The sequence below is a fragment of the Rutidosis leptorrhynchoides genome, chromosome 1 (assembly GCF_046630445.1).
Source record: "Rutidosis leptorrhynchoides isolate AG116_Rl617_1_P2 chromosome 1, CSIRO_AGI_Rlap_v1, whole genome shotgun sequence".
Classification (NCBI taxonomy): domain Eukaryota; kingdom Viridiplantae; phylum Streptophyta; class Magnoliopsida; order Asterales; family Asteraceae; genus Rutidosis; species Rutidosis leptorrhynchoides.
In genome coordinates, this window is record NC_092333.1 from 649,293,772 (window position 1) to 649,314,427 (window position 20,656).

General features: G+C 32.3%; 2 protein-coding genes and 1 long non-coding RNA gene across 3 annotated transcripts; all 3 read left to right on the forward strand.

Annotated features, from left to right (window-relative positions):
• The first annotated feature begins 1,838 nt into the window (after window positions 1-1,838).
• On the forward strand, window positions 1,839-2,525 carry LOC139885771 (uncharacterized). The gene is made up of 3 exons (XR_011772084.1): window positions 1,839-2,123; window positions 2,192-2,243; window positions 2,337-2,525. It is a non-coding gene; the product is annotated as an uncharacterized lncRNA (long non-coding RNA).
• A 4,463-nt stretch (window positions 2,526-6,988) lies between these two features.
• Window positions 6,989-11,289, forward strand: LOC139885772 (cytochrome P450 81Q32-like). Its single transcript, XM_071869528.1, has 2 exons — window positions 6,989-7,979; window positions 10,476-11,289. Exons 1-2 carry the CDS (start codon window positions 7,065-7,067, stop codon window positions 10,701-10,703), a joined length of 1,143 nt encoding a protein of 380 aa, XP_071725629.1. The 5' UTR covers window positions 6,989-7,064; the 3' UTR covers window positions 10,704-11,289.
• Window positions 10,720-11,085, forward strand: LOC139849770 (cytochrome P450 81D1-like). Its single transcript, XM_071839396.1, has one exon. The coding sequence runs from the start codon at window positions 10,720-10,722 to the stop codon at window positions 11,083-11,085; it is 366 nt and encodes a 121-aa protein (XP_071695497.1).
• Window positions 11,290-20,656: the final 9,367 nt, after the last annotated feature.

Here is a 20,656-nt window from a genome sequence, read left to right on the forward strand (position 1 = left end):
TCATCCATTAATCGTCGCAAATATATTTCCAGAATTGGGGTGAAATTTAGGGTTTGAGTTTTGATGATGAATTATACATGTTGCGATTAGAAAAGGAACAAAATTTGTGTTGGCAAGGCAATGTTTTTGTGGCTATAGATTGTCCAAAACATGTTAATTGTCAATCAGATCAAATGTATTGTATGTTGGCAGGGCAACATTTTAGTTGCAGCTCATTTTATTCAATTGAAATTAACATAATATATAGCAACAAAAGCCTGGATTTTCGTTTTGATTTATATAATTGTGTTTTTGTATTGTCATTTTGGAGTACAACTGTTAGTGGATTTTGAAGGTTAGTGGGCCATGTGGTATGATGCAGGTTTAATAACGTGTGTTAGTAGTAGATAATGTTCCATTTGTGCGCCGACTATATGAAATTCACGCTCGGTGGTTAGTTGGGCAAATTGTGTGTTTGTTTCCATAAATAAGAAAAGTGAAAGGGAGTTTCGTCGTTCTTTTGTTTTGTAAAGGACAACTTTAAATTGATGTTTTCTACTGTCGCGTATATGTGGATGGCATTCATAGAAAGAGGGTTTAAAAGTAAGGGCTGTGACGATAAATATGTATGAGTTGGGTCAAGTAATGAGAATAAATGAGCTCGTATCTTGACTTGGCAGCATACAAATTGCACAATTCGATAAGGTTGAGGGTAACGAGGGGGATCACGTTGATGGAGTTAATCACGATCAACCTGGGAATACGTCGAATGATTTGAACGACATCGAGAACTTTGATTCAGATGAGGTTGATCCACAATTCGAGACGTTGGGTGTTGCTGATGGTGTGGGTTTGGACCCTGTTTCTGACCCAATCGGGGCAGCTGATGATGAACGTTTTGATTTGAACTCGGTCCCTGAAGTTCAGCCTGTTGATGCTTTGGTTACAGATTCTGCTGATATTTCTGTTCCGGTTCAGCCTCATGAAGTTGCAGTTGATGGGCGTAATGAGGGTCATGGGGTTATGCAAGTTGATGCTACTGTTGCTAAAAAAGGTCGCCCAAAAAAAGGTAGACAAAAGGTTAAAGTTGCTAATGTCGCAAAGGTGCGTGATGTTCAGGTTAAAGCCTCTTCGACTCAACATAAAGGTGGGAAGTTTAGTGTTGTAGAAGATGCGGGTTCTTCGGAAGCTAATGACATTGGTCCCTCAGGTGTTGCTAAAAAAGGGTTTTTAAAAGATTTGGTTGACCAGGGAGTGATCCCTCCTTGTGAGGGAATTCGCATTAGTAGTAACTCGTCAAATGTTATCACTTATAAATTTCCTTCTCGAAGCGGCAAGGGGGTTCATATCGATAAGGTTGAGGGTAAGACGTCACGTCCGGATAATAGAAATGGTAAAGGGCCCTCTTAGTTGCATTTGATTGTTTTTTGATTTCATGGTTTATTGGCTTTTGTTGTGTCTCTCTTTAGTAGATTGTGTTAGTGTTCGCTCGTCGGCTTGTTAGTTTGATTTGGTAGACTGTGGTCGTTTTGTTGTTTTGTGGATTGGTTGTGGTTGTGGTTGTGTTTGAGGCCGTTCTAGTTTTGGCTCGGATCGATTTAGCTAGGTATTGGGTTTTCTGGATTGTTTTTTCTTTTCGAGCCTTAACGGTCGTCAATTTTGTTGTATCAGTTTATAGAATACTTCATCTATTGATGAAGATATTCTAATTTTAATAGTATTCGTTATTTTAGCCACACAAAAAAAAAAAGCATACAAATTGCAGCCATGACGAGCCATATTCTCTTGGTTGACTTAACACACGTATCTGAGTATAATGTTCGATGCTGCTTAGAACTCCCAATATGAATAAATAACATTTATAGAAATAACGTATAAAGAAGGGCTATGATGATCAATATGTGGGAGTTGATTCAAGCAACGAGAAAAAATGCGTTTGAATCTTGGCGCGGCAATTTAAAAATTGCAGCCATGGTGATCCATGTTCTCTTGCTTTATTTTATACACGAATCTGAGCCTTATTTTTCTTTTTCATCAATTTACATATTATGAGATGTTATGCATACAAATATTTGAAAGTTGCAACTCGAGTTATTAGACCAGAATATCAGATATGCCAAGGGGGCTTTGGTTCCGTTTACAAGGTTAGTTCCAAAATTTTATCACGTTTTTGTTCATGTGTTTATCTTGACTGAGATAACTGTTATATCAGATTTGCAGCATGACGCTTACCTTAAAACATAGTCTACATCGAACTTTAGTAGGTAAAAAAAATAACATCCCTTTTCCAATCTTTGATGGATAGCATATTTTTGGTGTTCCTATAAAGACTTTCTATTTGGTTACATAATGTGCAGGAAGTAGTAATCGAAATTCGAAGAGAGATTTGCATAGTTGATCAACTGTAGTGTTGCTACTTTGAAAGTAATGAGCCCAATGTGTGGAGGCCGAAGAATCAATGGGAGCTGTACACAAATACCTTTTGGATGCTATAAAATAATGCTCTAAATGTTGTCTTATAGAGATATATTGATTCAGTTGCCGCTACCACAGGTTAACATTTAGACTTCTTAAAACTCTTGCATTGCTTAATCGTAATCAATTAATAGTTTCTAAAGTTTGCTAGGGGTTTAATTCATGACCTTCACCTTTATTTGTATTCCAAGGGTGTTAAGTTTTCATTTTTGTAGGCTTTATTGAAACTTGCCGCTACCACAAATAAAAAGTTTAGAAACATCACTAAAAATAATGATTTATGTGTCGTGTTTTTTGTAGCTTTACGGGGAGCAGCCCCTTCTAAGGGAGTATGGAGCATAGCGGCGGTTATACATGTTGGTAGAGGAACCAAAGTAAGCAAAATTAACAGAAATAGCAGTGGTAACTCTAAGGATCAGCTTCCAGGTTAACAAATTTTTTTCAACAAGGTAGTTGTGTCTGCTGGCATTTTTGACATCAATACTCAAGCTATTCTGACTTGCAGTGCAGATGCTATCAACACCAACTAGAAAATGAAGGTACGATAAATCTTCAATTCTCTTATCTCACTTCACGTTGTTTAATTCTATGATAGTTTTGAGTTTTGCCTCTATGTAATGATACATTGACCAACATAAACGTCTATTTTGTATTAAATTTGCTTTGTATGCTTCTTCATATATTGTTTGCCTATTATATTTTGTTTAAGTATTAAGCTTTTCTTCAACATATTGCAACAGATAAAAGAGTTCAGAAAAAACAAACTACAACATATTTTGGTTTAAATCATCACTGCAAAAGTTTTTGGTTCAGCTCATTAGTACATCAGCCTTTGGTTTACTTCATCCAAGTAACAAAATCTAACTGTTTACTAAAAAACTGTATCATCTTTTGGTTTACTAGATGTAACTATTTACTGATGTAATTGTATGTATCATCTTTTGGTTTACTAGATGTAACTGTATGCATCATGTGTCACTAGCAAATAAAGATTTGCAACTTTTGCCCAGATATTATATACTAATAACTGCACAACTGTTCAAAAAGACTAACCGAAACAGACGAAAAAATAAGTCGAGAAAGACACAACTGAAGACCGCGCAGCGAAGCGCGAATTGGACCAACATCTAGTTTTATATATGGATAACTAACTACGTTAATTTTATTGTTTTATATTTTATCATATCAAAAATTTAGGCTCCACATTATTTATAACTGGAACTACGCATACGGTTTTAATATTGTATATAATCAACTAAATCAATTAAACTTATAGCTATTATTATGACACGTGGCACCTAATTAAAAGGTTTTAATCTAAAGATGACACGTAGGATTATAGTCATACGCTTTATATAATGTAAAATAAAATATAGGTATTCAGATGTGAAGGTTGACTATTTTATTTGACTTACCAGGCCAAGTTGAGATGCCTAGATGTTGAAGAACCGATTGTGTGGTTAGGGTACCACCCACTTCTAGCACCCGTTCCCCTCTTGCAGATCTTTCAGATGAAAGGAGAGAAGACTCTGAGTGGGATTTAAGTCTTTTAAAAGCCATGTGAGTATGTTAAACTTGATCAAACTTGGTGAGTATATTCATTAAGTTAATGACTAGTAATGGTGCGCCTTATGATTTTCACGCATAAATAAGCCTTTACAGGATGAAAGAACAAACGCTTAAAAGACATGTAAAACGACATTGAAGACATTTTATAAATAAACATTTCAGTGTTCTCCGGCTAACAATTCAGGCCGCCAAGCGGCCAAGCGTTTTATTTTGCGTAAGCCTGAAGGTTGCTTTTTATGCTTCAGCCCTAAAAAGAACACGTGAGCAGCACACATGTCACGTCAGCATAAAGCACAAATTCGGTTACGAACTTTTCGCATAAAATCAATCAATGGTAGCGTGATACGTGTCTCTAAAAATACACTCACACCTATAAATAGGCCACCTCGGCCATCACTTTTCAGACACTTGGACTTGTGACTGAAACACACTCTCTCACACAATACTTTCTCACTCTAGAACTTGAAGACTTAGCCGCACAACGCTAGACGGGCTAACTCATTGTTTGGCTTCGCAAGATGGACTTAAGCCACCCCACGGTTTTAGACCGTGATCCTGTCTGCAGGGACTTTTTCCCAAGGGTAATAGTCAATCTAACCACGGGAGTTCTAGGCTTGCACTGATACTTATAAGTAGGGATGGCAAAATAACCTGTACCCGATGGGGAAACCCGAAACCCGTTATAATTGGGTCGGGTCTGACCCGAGTCCGACTTGTCATGAGGCGGGTATGGGGATGGTTACAAAAAAAATTCCGGGTTCGGGTTCGGGTATGGTTTTGGATACAAACCCGTTTACCCGACCCATATACCCGGCCCGAGAAATTTTAATAATAATTTTTATGTAAAATTGTAGTATTAGTATTATATTTTTAATGTATGAAAGATTTCTTTTATTTGTTTTGAAAACGAGTATAATTTTATCCAATATAATCATATACAACAAGTTTTCGAGATGTGATATTTTATATATACTTTGTGTATTTGAGTATTTTAGAAACTTTTCAATCAACTTTTTATATGTGATATTTTATAATACTCTAAACATGAAGTAGTTAAGTTATTTTTCAAAATTTTGATTTGGTAACTTATTGAAAAATAGAAACATAATGACTAATCGGGTATACCCGTTTACCCGTGGAGAAACCCGAAACCCGATAATATGTAAGTAAATGGGGACCCGACGGGTTTCGGGCCGGGTTTGGGGCGAGGTTTCTTAATCGGGTTCGGGTCCGGGATTACTTAAACCCGCCCCAAACCCGACCCGATGCCATCCCTACTTATAAGTCGACGGCCGAATATCGGTATCATCAACTAGCTAATATTAGGGATGGCAAAATGACCCGTACCCGATGGGGAAACCCGAAACCCGTTATAATTGGGTCGGGTCTGACCCGAGTCCGTCGGGTTATGGGCCGGGTATGGGGATGGTTACAAAAAAAATTCCGGGTTCGGGTTCGGGTATGGTTTTGGATACAAACCCGTTTACCCGCCCCGTATACCCGACCCACATACCCGTATACCCGGCCCGAGAAATTTTAATAATAATTGTTATGTAAAATTTTAGTATTAGTATTATATTGTTGATGTATGAAAGATTTCTCTTATTTGTTTTGAAAACGAGTATAATTTTATTCAATATAATCATATACAACAAGTTTTCGAGATGTGATATTTTATATACTTTGTGTATTTGAGTATTTTAGAAACTTTTCAATCAACTTTTTGTATGTGATATTTTATAATACTTTAAACATGAAGTGGTTAAGTTATTTTTCGATATTTTGATTTGGTAACTTATTGAAAAATAGATACAGAATGACTAATCGGGTATATCCATTTACCCGTGGGAAAACCCGAAACCCGATAGTATGCAAGTAAATGGGGACCGACGGGTTTTGGGCCGGGTTTGAAGCGGGATTTCTTAATCGGGTTCGGGTCCGGAATTACCTAAACCCGATCTAAACCCGACCCGATGTCATCCCTAGCTAATATCCTCTAGAACCAACATTATTTCTAGAACCAACATTATTTCAATAATGTTGGCCATCACTTTCTACTTTGTTTATGTAGTGGCAACGCATATGACTTCCATGTTAATATCTTTCAAGTTATTATTTATTAATGTTTGTCAATTATTGTACCTCCGTCCAACTTGTAGTTTTTTTTTTTTCCTTTTTTTCTTTTTTTAGCGAAAAAAAAAACTTTATATTAAACGAGATACTTCAACAAAAATTAAAGCTCTGAAAAAACGTACAACCTAAAGAGAACCGAGCTTAAAACAAGAACAAATAAGGAAACCAAGCTCGTACCAAACCTAAAAATTAAAACAACAAAAAGAAAAGAAAACACTAAGAAACATCATCCCACAAATCCCACAAAGAAAGAAGAAGAGGGCGACCAATCGAACGAAAGATCAAAGACGAGCAATTAGCAACCATCTTTCCGGACCTCACTAAGCGTCCTTGATGAACTCACCAAATTTCTCCTTCTCGGCCCCTTGAATTCGGCGTCTTCTTCTCGAGTTGGTTAGTTATAAAATTTTTAGACAAATTAAACTCTATACATGTACTATATGAAATGTTACACAGACGAAAAGATACCATGAAAAGATACCATGAGAAGTTGCGTCCTTTGGCTAAAAACACACAAATTACTAAACATAAGCTTTCAGTTTATTTAATTTATTGATTCTAGGTAGCTTAAACAAATGTGCACTCTACATTATCCTAACTTGCGTTAAACTTAACTCGAATTCATTTGTCTCAAGTAAATTATAATCACAAAAGATGAGTGATGACACTAAAATTACCGAGATATGCTAGTAGTGAGTTTTGAAAATAAGACGTTTTTGTTAGTTTATACCAAAACTTCAACCAGAAAACGTACGTATCTTGATATAATTACAAAATAGTTTTTAATTTTATATATCGATCCTTCCTTTCTCTCTATATATAGCTACTAGATTCTATAACTTGCTTGCATATCCACTGCTTCCTCACTTAAATCAAAGAATACTTGTCTAAAGAGAGGCAAATTCAAAATGATAGAAGCATATTTCTCCCACTTGATTCTCTTACTAATAATCATTATACCACTCATAGTCTTTATGAAACTCTTGAACAAAACAGGAACTAAATCAAACCTCCCTCCAAGCCCTCCTTCATATCCCATAATTGGCCACCTCTTGATGATAAAACAACCTATCCATGAAAACCTACAAAAACTCTCTCAAAAATTCGGACCCGTTATGTTGCTCCATTTTGGCGTCCGAAAATTAGTAGTTGTCACATCTCTTTCGGTAGTAGAAGAATGTTTTAACCAAAATAACGACATTGGGGTTTCTAATAGACCTAGACCCCCCGCTGCTAGAAACATGAATTACAATTACACCACATTAACATTGGCCCCATATGACTACCTTTGGCGTTCCTTGCGTCGTGTTGCTGCGACCGACTTCTTTTCCACAACTCATCTAGCTGCAACCCCCCATTCACGTGAACACGAAGTTAAACTTATGTGTAAACATATATATAACGAATCACAAAAGTCGCAACAAGTGGTAGAGCTTGAGTCAAAATTTAGAGCACTTATGAATAACATCATTACGATGGGGTTAATAGGAAAGAGGTACTTTGGAGGAGACATGATGATCGAGAAGGGTGACGTGGAGGTGGCTCATAGGTTTCAAGAGATAATGGAGGAGTCGTTTAGGCAAATAAATGCTCCAAAGCTTGAGGAATTCTTGCCGTTTTTGAGATGGTTTGGTGTTGGAAGAAAATATGAAAAGGAGTCGTATGAGTTGTTGGGAAAAACAAATGAGTTGTTGGATGAGTTTATAACAGAACGACGTCGTAAAGGTTCTCCTGGGTCGGGTATTATGCTGGATAATTTGCTTGCTTTACAAGAGGCGGAACCACAACTTTATACACAAGATATCATACGAGGCCTCATACTGGTAAAACATACACTATTTTCCTGCTTTTCACTCGGAACTTATGAATCGTACGTACGTGAGTTAAAAATGATTTTTTTTTTTTTTTTATTATACACCAGTATATAAGTAAATATTGAAGTAAAATTAATTCTGAGCAAACAAATTATATTGTTAATATTTAAAATTTTTAATTTTAATTGTTTTATGCAAGTTTATACAACTTATAACTATACTACTGAAATGACCCGTGAAATCACATATTGTTTAAACGTAACCGTTTAATGATATGTTTTAGGTATTAAGTAAACGTAAATGCTAAAGTCATTTAGTTTAGTGACCCGTGGAACCACAGAATTCGACTAAGAAATACGTTAGCTAAACATTTTATTAAACACCTGAAATGCATATTAAACCATCCACATCCAACTACTAAGGGATAATATTGGTTGTCATTTTATTTTAAAAGTGTAAATTAAAATATAAATTTAGAATTGGTTTCATTTTGGCTAGCTTTTATACCTTCTCGTACTCAAGTTAAAATAATTAATTTAAATTATTTAATTTTAATAATTAAAATAATTATTAATAAGATTTAATAATGATAATTAATTAATAAGATTTAATTTTAATTCAAAATTATTTATATTAATGACATCATTCACCATGCTTAGATTTTTTTTTTTTAATAAAATAATTAACTACATCATTTATTATAGAATTTTAATAAAAACTATAGATAACTAAATGACTATATACGTAGTAGCAAAGACTATGTGTCATACTTGTACTTTCGACAAATAATCAAAAAATCAACGTGTCATTTTATCATTCTCTCAAAAAATTTAAGTTCTAGATTACTTCATGTGGCATTAATTTCATAAGAAGAAAAAAGACTCACCCTTAAAATAAAAAGATAATATTTTCTTGTGTAAACTCTCTAAAAATCTTTGGACCAATTTATATTCATTTTCAATGATTAAAAAGAAATATGAATTTATTGAGTTACAGTTTATTTATTTATTTAACTTAATTTTTTTTTTTTTTTTTTTTTTTGTGCGCGATGATCAAATCATGGCCTAGCAAATTCTACAGGTGTGATATCTCTAAATCATGATAACTATTTATTCTATGTAGAATTTAATATATATATATATATATATATATATATATATATATATATATATATATATATATGGATAAAGTTATTTAAAGGGTTATACTGTAGTATTTTTTTTTTTTTTTTTGTCTAAATACGTTTAGCATGAATGGATTATATAATAGTTGGTAAAAAATCAGATAAAGGGATAGTATAAATTTAGAAAATAACTTGATTTGTAAAGGAAAAATAAATTGGGTTGAATGGATTATAGTTATTGAGATATTATCAACTCCTAAAGTAATGAGATACTTTTTTTTTTTTTTTTTTTCTTTCTTATTCATAATTTATATTTATATTAATGATTAATGATATGATATGATATTTGAATTCGACTTTTAATGTCCACATATTTCATACAATTATTCTAACACCAAAATTTTCTCTCTCTACATATATTATGCATGACTCTCGTGGATATATTATATTCATCAACTTAATTTATAATGAGTATATATTTACTTTCACATTTGGAAGTAGAACCAATAATCTATTAATAATATATGAATTGAGGTGTTCTAAGTCAAACACTTGCTTTTGCAATCATGTACGTTAATCTACCTTTATGCTATACAACTTGATTTTTTCTAAATAAAATGGTAAATTTAGTAGATTTAGTTTGATTATGAACTAATAATGTTTATTTTTTTTTGAACAGCTAAAAGAATTTTTATTAAAACAAAACACTAGTAAGTAGCTAGCGTTCAGTGGTTAATGTTTATTACTCCGTAATTGTTTCCACTTTGTTATTATCTTATCTATTTAACATAGTTTTATATCTAAATGTCATGGATTTTCAATCATATTATAAGAGTTACTATTAAATATGTACATTAAGAATTCTACTTTAATGATTAATATCATCTATAATTTTTGGTTTATAATATTGGTTATTAAAACATTCTAATACAATTAATATTCATCTAATAATTACTACCTACCTACTCTCTCCGTCACATATTTATTCTTCAAGTATTTTATTTTATTCTTAAAAAATGTATCAAATAAATTGTCAATTTTTATAAATAAATAAGAATATTAAGAAAAATTAGTTTTATACCTGCATTAAGATAAATATATAAAAATAGTAAGAGATCAATAAAAAATAGAATGTGATAATAATAATAATAATTTTTCTTAAAATATGTATTTTTTTGTTCGGAACTATTGTCAATCTCACATTCCTTATATGTCTTAAAAAAAAAAAAAAAAAAAAAAAAAAAAAAAGGCCATGCATTCCCTTTTACTTAGAGTATTAGGAACTATTGTCAATATCTCACATTCCTTATACCTCACGATTGCAGAATTGTTGTTGTTATTATTACTGTTGTTAACCATTTATAATATGTCTTAAAATACAGACAATAATACTTACTGGTACCGAAGCGCCTAATTTCGCACTCGAATGGACAATGTCGTTGTTGTTGAACAATAGAAAAGTGATGCAAAAACTTAAGAATGAGATTGACACTAAAGTTGATTCCAACCGTTTGTTACAAGAAGACGATTTAGAGAGACTGAGTTACCTTCAAAACGTCATTAACGAGTCTTCGTATGTATCCACCTGTTCCCATGCTTCTTCCACGTGAAGCTTCTAAAGACATCATGATTGGTGGTTACTCGGTTCCTCGTGGGACCACGTTGATGGTGAATGCATGGGCCATTCACAGGGACCGTGTGTTTTGGGACAACCCTGATGAGTTTATACCTGAGCGATTTGAAGAAAAATTGGAGGATAAATACAAAACAATACCTTTCGGCGTTGGCAGGCGTGGATGTCCTGGAATGAATTTGGGTTATCGTGTTCTTGGCTTGGCATTGGGTACTTTGATTCAGGCGTTTGAATGGGAGACTATTGATGGTGGAGAGATCGATATGACTGCTTCGTATGGTGACTTGTTAATGTGTAAATTGAAGCCGTTACAAGCCCTTTGCAAACCTCGTTCAAATATGATAGCACATTTTCATTAGCGGAGCGTCGGACTTCATGGATGGACATTTAATCCAAAAGTATTCAAATTTACTTTAATCTACTCTACTACTACTTTATGTATCTGTTATCATGTATTGATACGATCTATCTTAGTTTACCTTATGTTTCTTTGGTTTCGTCGTTTTCTAGGTATGAGAATCATTGAGTTCTCTCTTATATTTTTGTTGAAGATGTTTTCTATTAAAAAAATGTTTTATTTGTATCTAAACAAGTTTTCGTTATGTTTGCTATAAAAAAAAATGATCTTGTTTAAACAACAATGGCGACTTTAGGTTATGAGGTACGGGGTCCCGTGATCCCACTAGTTTTTCGAAATTTATCACAAAATTTTTATTTTTTTTTGTATAGGACACCACTAAATATAATAATGGGACTCATAAATTTTTTGAGATTATAGTTTAATAGTTTGGACTACTAAAGTGTTTGAAATTAGCCCACTTATAATTTCATTGAATTGAATATTGAATATATAAAAATAAACAAACTCTCCTCAAATTCCTATTCTAATTCTTTTTGACTTCCTTCTACATCACAATTTCTTACGGTTCTATCTCAAATCCTTCATCCTAAGGATGTAAGGTCATATCCATATCAATTTAGTTTTTTTTATCCATATTCATTTAAATATAGTTCAACCATCTATATCAATATCTAATAGATTAAGCTGGTTAATGGATATCCAATGAATATTTAAGAAATCTTATAATATTTTCAAATATATAATGAAAACATAAACGTAATATAACATGACGTAATTTAAAATTCTTCTACCAGAATGTGTAATGCACTAATGTTTGTCTAATAATGAACATAATTTGTTAAATTTACTATCAAATATATATTATGACAATTATGTGTAATTTTTATGTTGAGATATACATGTTTTATTGTGAGTACTAATAGTGAATTCATTATATGGTTGCAAATAAGATGTATATGTAATAGCAAATATATTTATAATAGTTACTGTATATGAATCCCTAATCCCATCACGCATAACTACCTAACTATTGGACATGAGTTAAAATACTATTGTAAAATTGCTACTGTATAGACAATTGCTACTTTAACATTGATAATGTGAAATTGCTACTGTATATGCTATTAATTGATACTCCATATGAACAAACCTTATATTTTACGAGTATTATTCAATTTTATGTTTGCGTTTTGAGCTCGACCCGACCTGACGCGATTTGACCCAACACATTCAATATTTTATGCAAAAAAGCTATCGAATAAATTTTTGGGACCCCATTGAGTTTTGATCTTAGAATCGCCACTGTTAAACAATCGTAACTTTAGGTTCACAATAAAATGGTTGAGGTTTCATCCGAAAGAAATGTGTGGATTGCAGTTGAAATTGTGGATAATTGTTGGTGCATGTAATCCCTAGTTCTTAGTCGTTTATCTTTTCAATACATTCGGTCATGTAATAACGTTTACATTTTGACTATTGACTTGTAATGTGTGTGTGCGCTTAAATATTATGTTCAATAGTTAAACTGCATACACAGTCAACCGAGTGAGTTCACTCACTCGATCGACTGAGGCACATAGTCGATCGACTGTCTTAACACAGTCGACCAACTGTGTCTAACTGTAGTATATATACGGGACTTGACATCCTTAGAGGGATTACTCATTCCCATAACCCTAATTCGTATCTTTTGTGTTCCAGTCGTTCTCAACACCGAAAACCACCGAATATCAACGTTTAGGAGTCGTTCTAATCTTGTTTAATCCCTAGGTTCGACTAATTCGAGCCCAACACGACCCATTATTCGGTTAACCTTTGTTCTAGTGATTTCCGCCTCTAGATCGAATCACAAGCGTCCTAAGATCCGTCAAAACATCATCTACAATAATTAACCCTCTTTAGATAGTATAAAATGATTAAAAACATGATTCAAGCTAGCTAACACATACTTTGAAATAATAATCAGGCATATATATAATCAAAGAAAAAGTTAAACACATAATAACATGATAAAACCGTGTGCATCAATCACAACATCAAAATAATATGATTAAACCGCATATACTCTCCTTCGAGAGACCCGAACAAAGAAAACTTTATTCTTCTACGCGTAGTTTGAACCATTTTGGAGAAGTTGGCAATTGGGTTCTCTTATTTAGTTACTGTATAACACTTAGTTGTAATTGTAAATAGATTGATTTTTATCCAACTATACTAATAGTTGGAAAAATATTTTTATCCAATGGTCTTTTGAGACAATGATCACTAAATCAGCAAATAAATGTATATACCCAAAACACAAAATCTTTCATTCTATGCATCCATCTTTCTGTTTGGGCTCTTCTCATAGGCGAGTACTTTGGGGATGATATGTCGTCCGGAAAGATCTTCTGGTCCCGAAGGTCGCCTATATCGTCCCGAAAGGTGGTTTTCTTGTAGTAGGTGAATTATAGTTTGTGGGTTTCGCTTCATATATCCGCAAAATTCATGTATATATGCGTAAAAAAAGTGTCACAATGTTAAAAACGGGTTTAACAATATTTTTTATTGTACTCATGATAGGTTTAAAGTATAAGAAGTTGAGTTTACTCAAGCCAATGTTTTAAAACAACATTCAACTAATTGATGTATAATTGATTGATGGGTGGCAAGTATGAGTGACATGATATCACGTGTAAGTAGAGCTGTCCATGATTTTGTTTAAAGCAGTCTTAAAGTAGTGGCGTAATCAGATCTTTGAAAACAACAAGCATCTGGGCCAGCCCACTAAGCTGCCCCAATTGCTACCAACCTGGTGCCTACCAAGTTTTAAAAAAAGAAAAGAATAGCTGCCAAAGTAATTGAACCTGCGTCCATCTGTAACCATGGAAGGCGCCAAACCACCAGGCCGCTAAAACAATTATGTTATTTTTTGAACTAACTTATTGATAAAAAAAATGGAGTGAAAAGTAAATGCTTTGTGGTCTGTAGAGTAATATGATTAACCCACATATACAGGTTATTTTTTATCCTTGCAGTTCTAAGTAAATCCGATATTACTGTCCAAATATACTAATCGACTTAATGAAATGAGCTCAAGTTGATTTGTTGATATTCATATATATATTCTTGTCTTATCAGTTCGATTACTGCTTTCATTTTGAAAAATTATTCATACATACTTACATATATGTTTGTGTACTTTGAAACATGTTGGGCAGCGTGAAATTTGATTGAAATCATATACGGAGTATTAGCCACAACTTTAATCATTAATCATTCCTCACCCAGCCACCTACCCACACACACAGATAGAGACAACACACACGTTTATAAGTAACTATCAATCAACTAGGCAAAAAAAAAAAAATTGTATATGGACCCAAACCCATGGGAATATGTTTGTCATTTTATCAAAAAAGCATTATGCCTTCGACAAAACAGAGTAGTGGCCACAGAGTCTTTAATTGTAACTTACTGTAGATTTATTTTTTTATTTTTTATTTTTTATTTTTTATTTTTTATTGTAGATTACAATACTGGTACCAACCAGAAGTATTAGCAGAAATATATATTAGTATATATAAATATGAATATGAACAATAACCATGAAATCTTACACAAACTTCTTCAAAAATAGTAAAAACTAATATGTCCAAGATATTATTATTTTTTCATTCATTTCCCATTATTGGCAACATCTTCATGCTAAAACAACCTCTCCATGAAACCAATGGCGGATGTTTGTGGAGATAGGTAGGAGCATTCGCCCCGGCCGGTAAAAAAAAAAAACACTAAAAATATAAGGTTTTTATTAGTGTTTACCCCCGCTGTAAATGAATAATTTATTAAATTTTTGCTCCCGCCCCATCTGATTTCAGGTTTAAGTTCCGCCACTGCATGAAACCTTACACAAACTCTCTCAGAAATTCGGGCCCATTATGTTGCTCAATTTTGGCATCCGGAAAGTAATAATCGTCACATGTGCTTCACATGTTCAAGAATGTTTACCAAAAGTAATGACATTGTGTTAGCCAATAGACCTATATACTAGTTGTGGAGTACTCGCTTCGCGCTGGGGGCTCCGTTTTGAATTCGAGTTAAAAAAAAAGTCTTGATCTATTTTGTAAAAAAGAATTTTTTTTCGACATCTAACATTGAAGGGTTGTTCCTTTTGTGAAATTTGATTCTTTTAGCGTTCGGGTTTCTTTTTTTTTTAAAGTTAGCTGATCTATTTTGTAAAAAAGAATGTTTTTCGACATCTTTTGGTAGCATTGATGAAATGTCCCGTTCATATTGATTATAAACGTTCCATATTAATTGATTTCGTCGCGAGATTTTGACCTCTATATGAGACGTTTTTCAAAGACTGCATTCATTTTTAAAACAACCATAACCTTTATTTTATCGATAAAGGTTTAAAAAGCATTACGTAGATTATCAAATAATGATAATCTAAAATATACCGTTTACACACGACCATTACATAATGGTTTACAATAAGAATATATTACATCAAAAATAAGTTTCTTGAATGCAGTTTTTACATAATATCATACAAGCATGGACTCCAAATCTTGTCCTTATTTTAGTATGCAACAGCGGAAGCTCTTAATAATCACCTGAGAATAAACATGCTTAAAACGTCAACAAAAATGTTGGTGAGTTATAGGTTTAACCTATATATTATCAAATCATAGTAATAGACCACAAGATTTCATATTTCAATATACATCCCATACATAGAGATAAAAATCATTCATATGGTGAACACCTGATAACCGACATTAAAAAGATGCATATAGAATATCCCCATCATTCCGGGACACCCATCGGACATGATAAAATCGAAGTACTAAAGCATTCCAAATTCCAGAATGGGGCTTGTTGGGCCCGATAGATCTATCTTTAAGATTCACGTCAATTTGGGGGTCTGTTCTCAAATTCTTAGGCTACCAAGCTAAAAAAGGGCATATTCGGCTTCGATCATTCACCCATATAATATAGTTTCATTTACTTGTGTCTATTTCGTAAAACATTTATAAAATTACATGTATTCTCATCCCAAAATATTAGATTTTTAAAAGTGGGACTATAACTCACTTTCACAGATTTATACTTCGTCGGGAAGTAAGACTTGGCCACTGGTCGATTCACGAACCTATAACAAATATGTACATATATATCAAAGTGTGTTCAAAATATATTTACAACATTTTTAATACGTTTTACTGTTTTAAGTTTATTAAGTCAGTTGTCCTCGTTAGTAACCTACATCTAGTTGTTCATAGTTAGATGTACAGAAATAAATCGATATATATTATCTTGAATCAATCCACGACCCAGTGTATACACGTCTCAGGCTAGATCACAACTCAAAGTATATATATTTTTGGAATCAACCTCAACCCTGTATAGCTAACTCCAACATTACTGCATATAGAGTGTCTATGGTTGTTCCAAATAATATATATAGATGGGTCGATATGATATGTCAAAATATTGGCATACGTGTCTATGGTATCCCAAGATTACATAATATATTAGAATACATGTATAATACAATATAAGTTAGCTAGGATATGATTAATATAGATTTGTTACCAATTTTCACGTAGCTACAACAAGCAAAAATATCCAATCTTGTTTTACCCATAACTTCTTCGTTTTAAATCCGTTTTGAGTGTTTCAAGTTGCTATGGTTTCATATTGAACTTAAGTTTATGAATCTAAACAGAAAAAGTATAAGTTTATAGTCGGAAATATAGGTTACAAGTTGTTTTTGTAAAGGTAGTCATTTCAGTCGAAAGAACGACGTCTAGATGACCATTTTGGAAAACATACTTCCACTTTGAGTTTAACCATGATTTTTGGATATAGTTTCATGTTCATAAGAAAAATCATTTTTCCAGAAGAACAACTTTTAAATCAAAGTTTATCATGGTTTTTAATTAACTAACCCAAAACAGCCCGCGGTGTTACTACGACGGCGTATATCCGGTTTTACGGTGTTTTTCGTGTTATCCGGTTTTAAATTATTTAGTTAGCATATCATATAGATATAGAACATGTGTTTAGTTGATTTTAAAATTCAAGTTAGAAGGATTAACTTTTGTTTATGAACAAGTTTAGAATTAACTAAACTATGTTCTAGTGATTACGAGTTTAAACTTTCGAATAAGATAGTTTTATATATATGAATCGAATAATGTTATGAACATTATTACTACCTCAAGTTTAGTAGGTAAACCTACTGGAAGTGACAAGAAATGATCTAGCTTCAAAGGAGCTTGGATGGCTTGAATGTTCTTGAAGTAGGATTATGACACAAAACAAGTTCAAGTAAGATTTTTACTCGAATTAAGATAGTTTATAGTTATAGAAATTGAATCAAAGTTTGAATATGAATATTACCTTGAATAAGAAAGATAACCTACTGTAAATAACAAAGGTTTCTTGATCTTAGATGATTACTTGGAATGGATTAGAAAGCTTGGAAGTAAACTAGTAAACTTGAAAGGATTTTCGAAGTGTTCTTGAAGTGTTCTTCCTAAGATGATTATAGCTTGATTTTTGAAGTAATTTTTGATGAAGATGATGATTAGCTACTGGAAAAATTCGTTCATAAGTGTGTGTGAGTGTGTGTGTGTGTGTGTGTGTGTTGAGAGAGAATTAGAAAGAGAATTGGAAGTGAAATGGAGTGAATGATGAGTGGTAAGTGGTGAGTGGTGAGTGGAGTTAAAAGGAGTTCTAGTTAGTTGACTAGTTCATGGTAGAAGTTAAAATTGATTAGTCATGCATGACATAATCAAGAGTGGAATCTCATGCTAGTTCCTATTGGTATATACCCATAGTAAGTACGTCTAGTAGCTGTGTATAATACGGGTATGAATACGACTCGAATTCTTGATGAAAAAAGAATGGGAATGTAACTGTAACCATTTTCGTTAAGTATGAGTGTTTTGATATATGTCTTGAAGTCTTCCAAAAGTATATTAATGTAGTAACCCGAACTTTTCCATGTTTATATATATTAAATAAAATTGTTAATTACATGATTAAGTGTTTCCAACATGTTAAGCAATCAAACTTGTTAAGACTTGATTAATTGAAATAGGTTTCATATAGACAATTGACCACCCAAGTTGACCGGTGATTCACGAACGTTAAACCTTGTAAAAACTATATGATGTCATATATATGGATATATATATATATATATATATATATATATATATATATATATATATATATATATATATATATATATATATATATATAATTAACATGATATTATGATAAGTAAAAATATCATTAAGTATATTAACAATGAACTACATATGTAAAAACAAGACTACTAACTTAATGATTTCGAAACGAGGCATATATGTAACGATTATCGTTGTAACGACATTTAATTGTATATATATCATATTAAGATATATTAATACATCATAATATCATGATAATGTAATAATTTAACATCTCTTTAGATATAATAAACAATGGGTTAACAACATTTAACAAGATCGTTAACCTAAAGGTTTCAAAACAACACTTACATGTAACGACTAACGATGACTTAACGACTCAGTTAAAATGTATATACATGTAGTGTTTTAATATGTATTTATACACTTTTGAAAGACTTCAATACACTTATCAAAATACTTCTACTTAACAAAAATGCTTACAATTACATCCTCGTTCAGTTTCATCAACAATTCTACTCGTATGCACCCGTATTCGTACTCGTACAATACACAGCTTTTAGATGTATGTACTATTGGTATATACACTCCAATGATCAGCTCTTAGCAGCCCATGTGAGTCACCTAACACATGTGGGAACCATCATTTGGCAACTAGCATGAAATATCTCATAAAATTACAAAAATATTAGTAATCATTCATGACTTACTTACATGTAAACAAAATTACACATCCTTTATATTTAATCCATATACCAACGACCAAAAACACCTAAAAACACTTTCATTCTTCAATTTTATTCATCTAATTAATCTCTCTCAAGTTCTATCTTCAGGTTCTAAGTGTTCTTCATAAATTCTATAAGTTCTAGTTTCATAAAATCAAGAATACTTCCAAGTTTGCTAGCTTACTTCCAATCTTGCAAATCCACTTTGAGTGATCATCCAACCTCAAGAAATCTTTCTTATTTACAGTAATATATCTTTCTAATATAAGGTAATACTCATATTCAAACTTTGATTCAATTTCTATAACTTTAACAACCTTATTTCGAGTGGAAATCTTACTTGAACTTGTTTTCATGTCATGATTTTGCTTCAAGAACTTTCAAGCCATCCAAAGATCCTTTGAAGCTAGATCTATTTTTCTCATTTCCAATAGGTTTATCCACAAAACCTGAGGTAGTAATGATGTTCATAACATCATTCGATTCATATATATAAAACTACCTTATTCGAAGGTTTAAACTTGAAATCACTAGAACATAGTTTAGTTAATTATAAACTTGTTCGCAAAAAAAAGTTAATCCTTCTAACTTGAGTTTTAAAATCAACTAGACACATGTTCTATATCTATATGATATGCTAACTTAATGATTTAAAACCTGGAAACACGAAAAACACCGTAAAACCGGATATACGCCGTCGTAGTAACACCGCGGGCTGTTTTGGGTTAGTTAATTAAAAACTATGATAAACTTTGATTTAAAAATTGTTCTTCTGGGAAAATGATTTTTCTTATGAACATGAAACTATATCCAAAAATCATGGTTAAACTCAAAGTGGAAGTATGTTTTCCAAAATGGTCATCTAGACGTCGTTCTTTCGACTGAAATGACTACCTCTTACAAAAAAAGACTTGTAACTTATATTTCTGACTATAAACCTATACTTTTTCTATTTATATTCATAAAGTAGAGTTCAATATGAAACCATAGCAATTTTATTCACTCAAAATGGATTTAAAACGAAGAAGTTATGGGTAAAACAAGATTGTATATTTTTTTGATTGTTTTAGCTACTGGAAATATTGTAACAATTCTATACAAACCATATCCTAGCTAACTTATATTGTATTATACATGTATTCTAATATATTATGTAATCTTGGGATACCATAGACACGTATGCAAATGTTTTGACATATCATATCGACCCATGTATATATATTATTTGGAACAACCATAGACACTTTATATGCAGTAATGTTGGAGTTAGCTATATAGGGTTGAGGTTGATTCCAAAAATATATATACTTTGAGTTGTGATCTAGCCTGAGACGTGTATACACTGGGTCGTGGATTGATCCAAGATAATATATATCGATTTATTTCTGTACATCTAACTATGGACAACTAGTTGTAGGTTACTAACGAGGACAGCTGACTTAATAAACTTAAAACATTAAAACGTATTAAAAATGTTGTAAATATATTTTGAACACACTTTGATATATATGTACATATTTGTTATAGTTTCGTGAATCGACCAGTGGCCAAGTCTTACTTCCCGACGAAGTAAAAGTCTGTGAAAGTGAGTTATAGTTGTAGTGACCCGAACTTTTCCATGTTTATATATATATTAAATGAAATTGTTATT

Bases quoted from the DNA above. Each gene is read 5' to 3' on its own strand.
- LOC139885772 (XM_071869528.1), top strand. From the start codon at position 7,065: ATGATAGAAGCATATTTCTCCCACTTGATTCTCTTACTAATAATCATT. The intron at 7,980-10,475 runs GTAAAACATACA...CTTAAAATACAG, and splicing joins TCATACGAGGCCTCATACTG to ACAATAATACTTACTGGTAC.
- LOC139849770 (XM_071839396.1), top strand. From the start codon at position 10,720: ATGATTGGTGGTTACTCGGTTCCTCGTGGGACCACGTTGATGGTGAAT.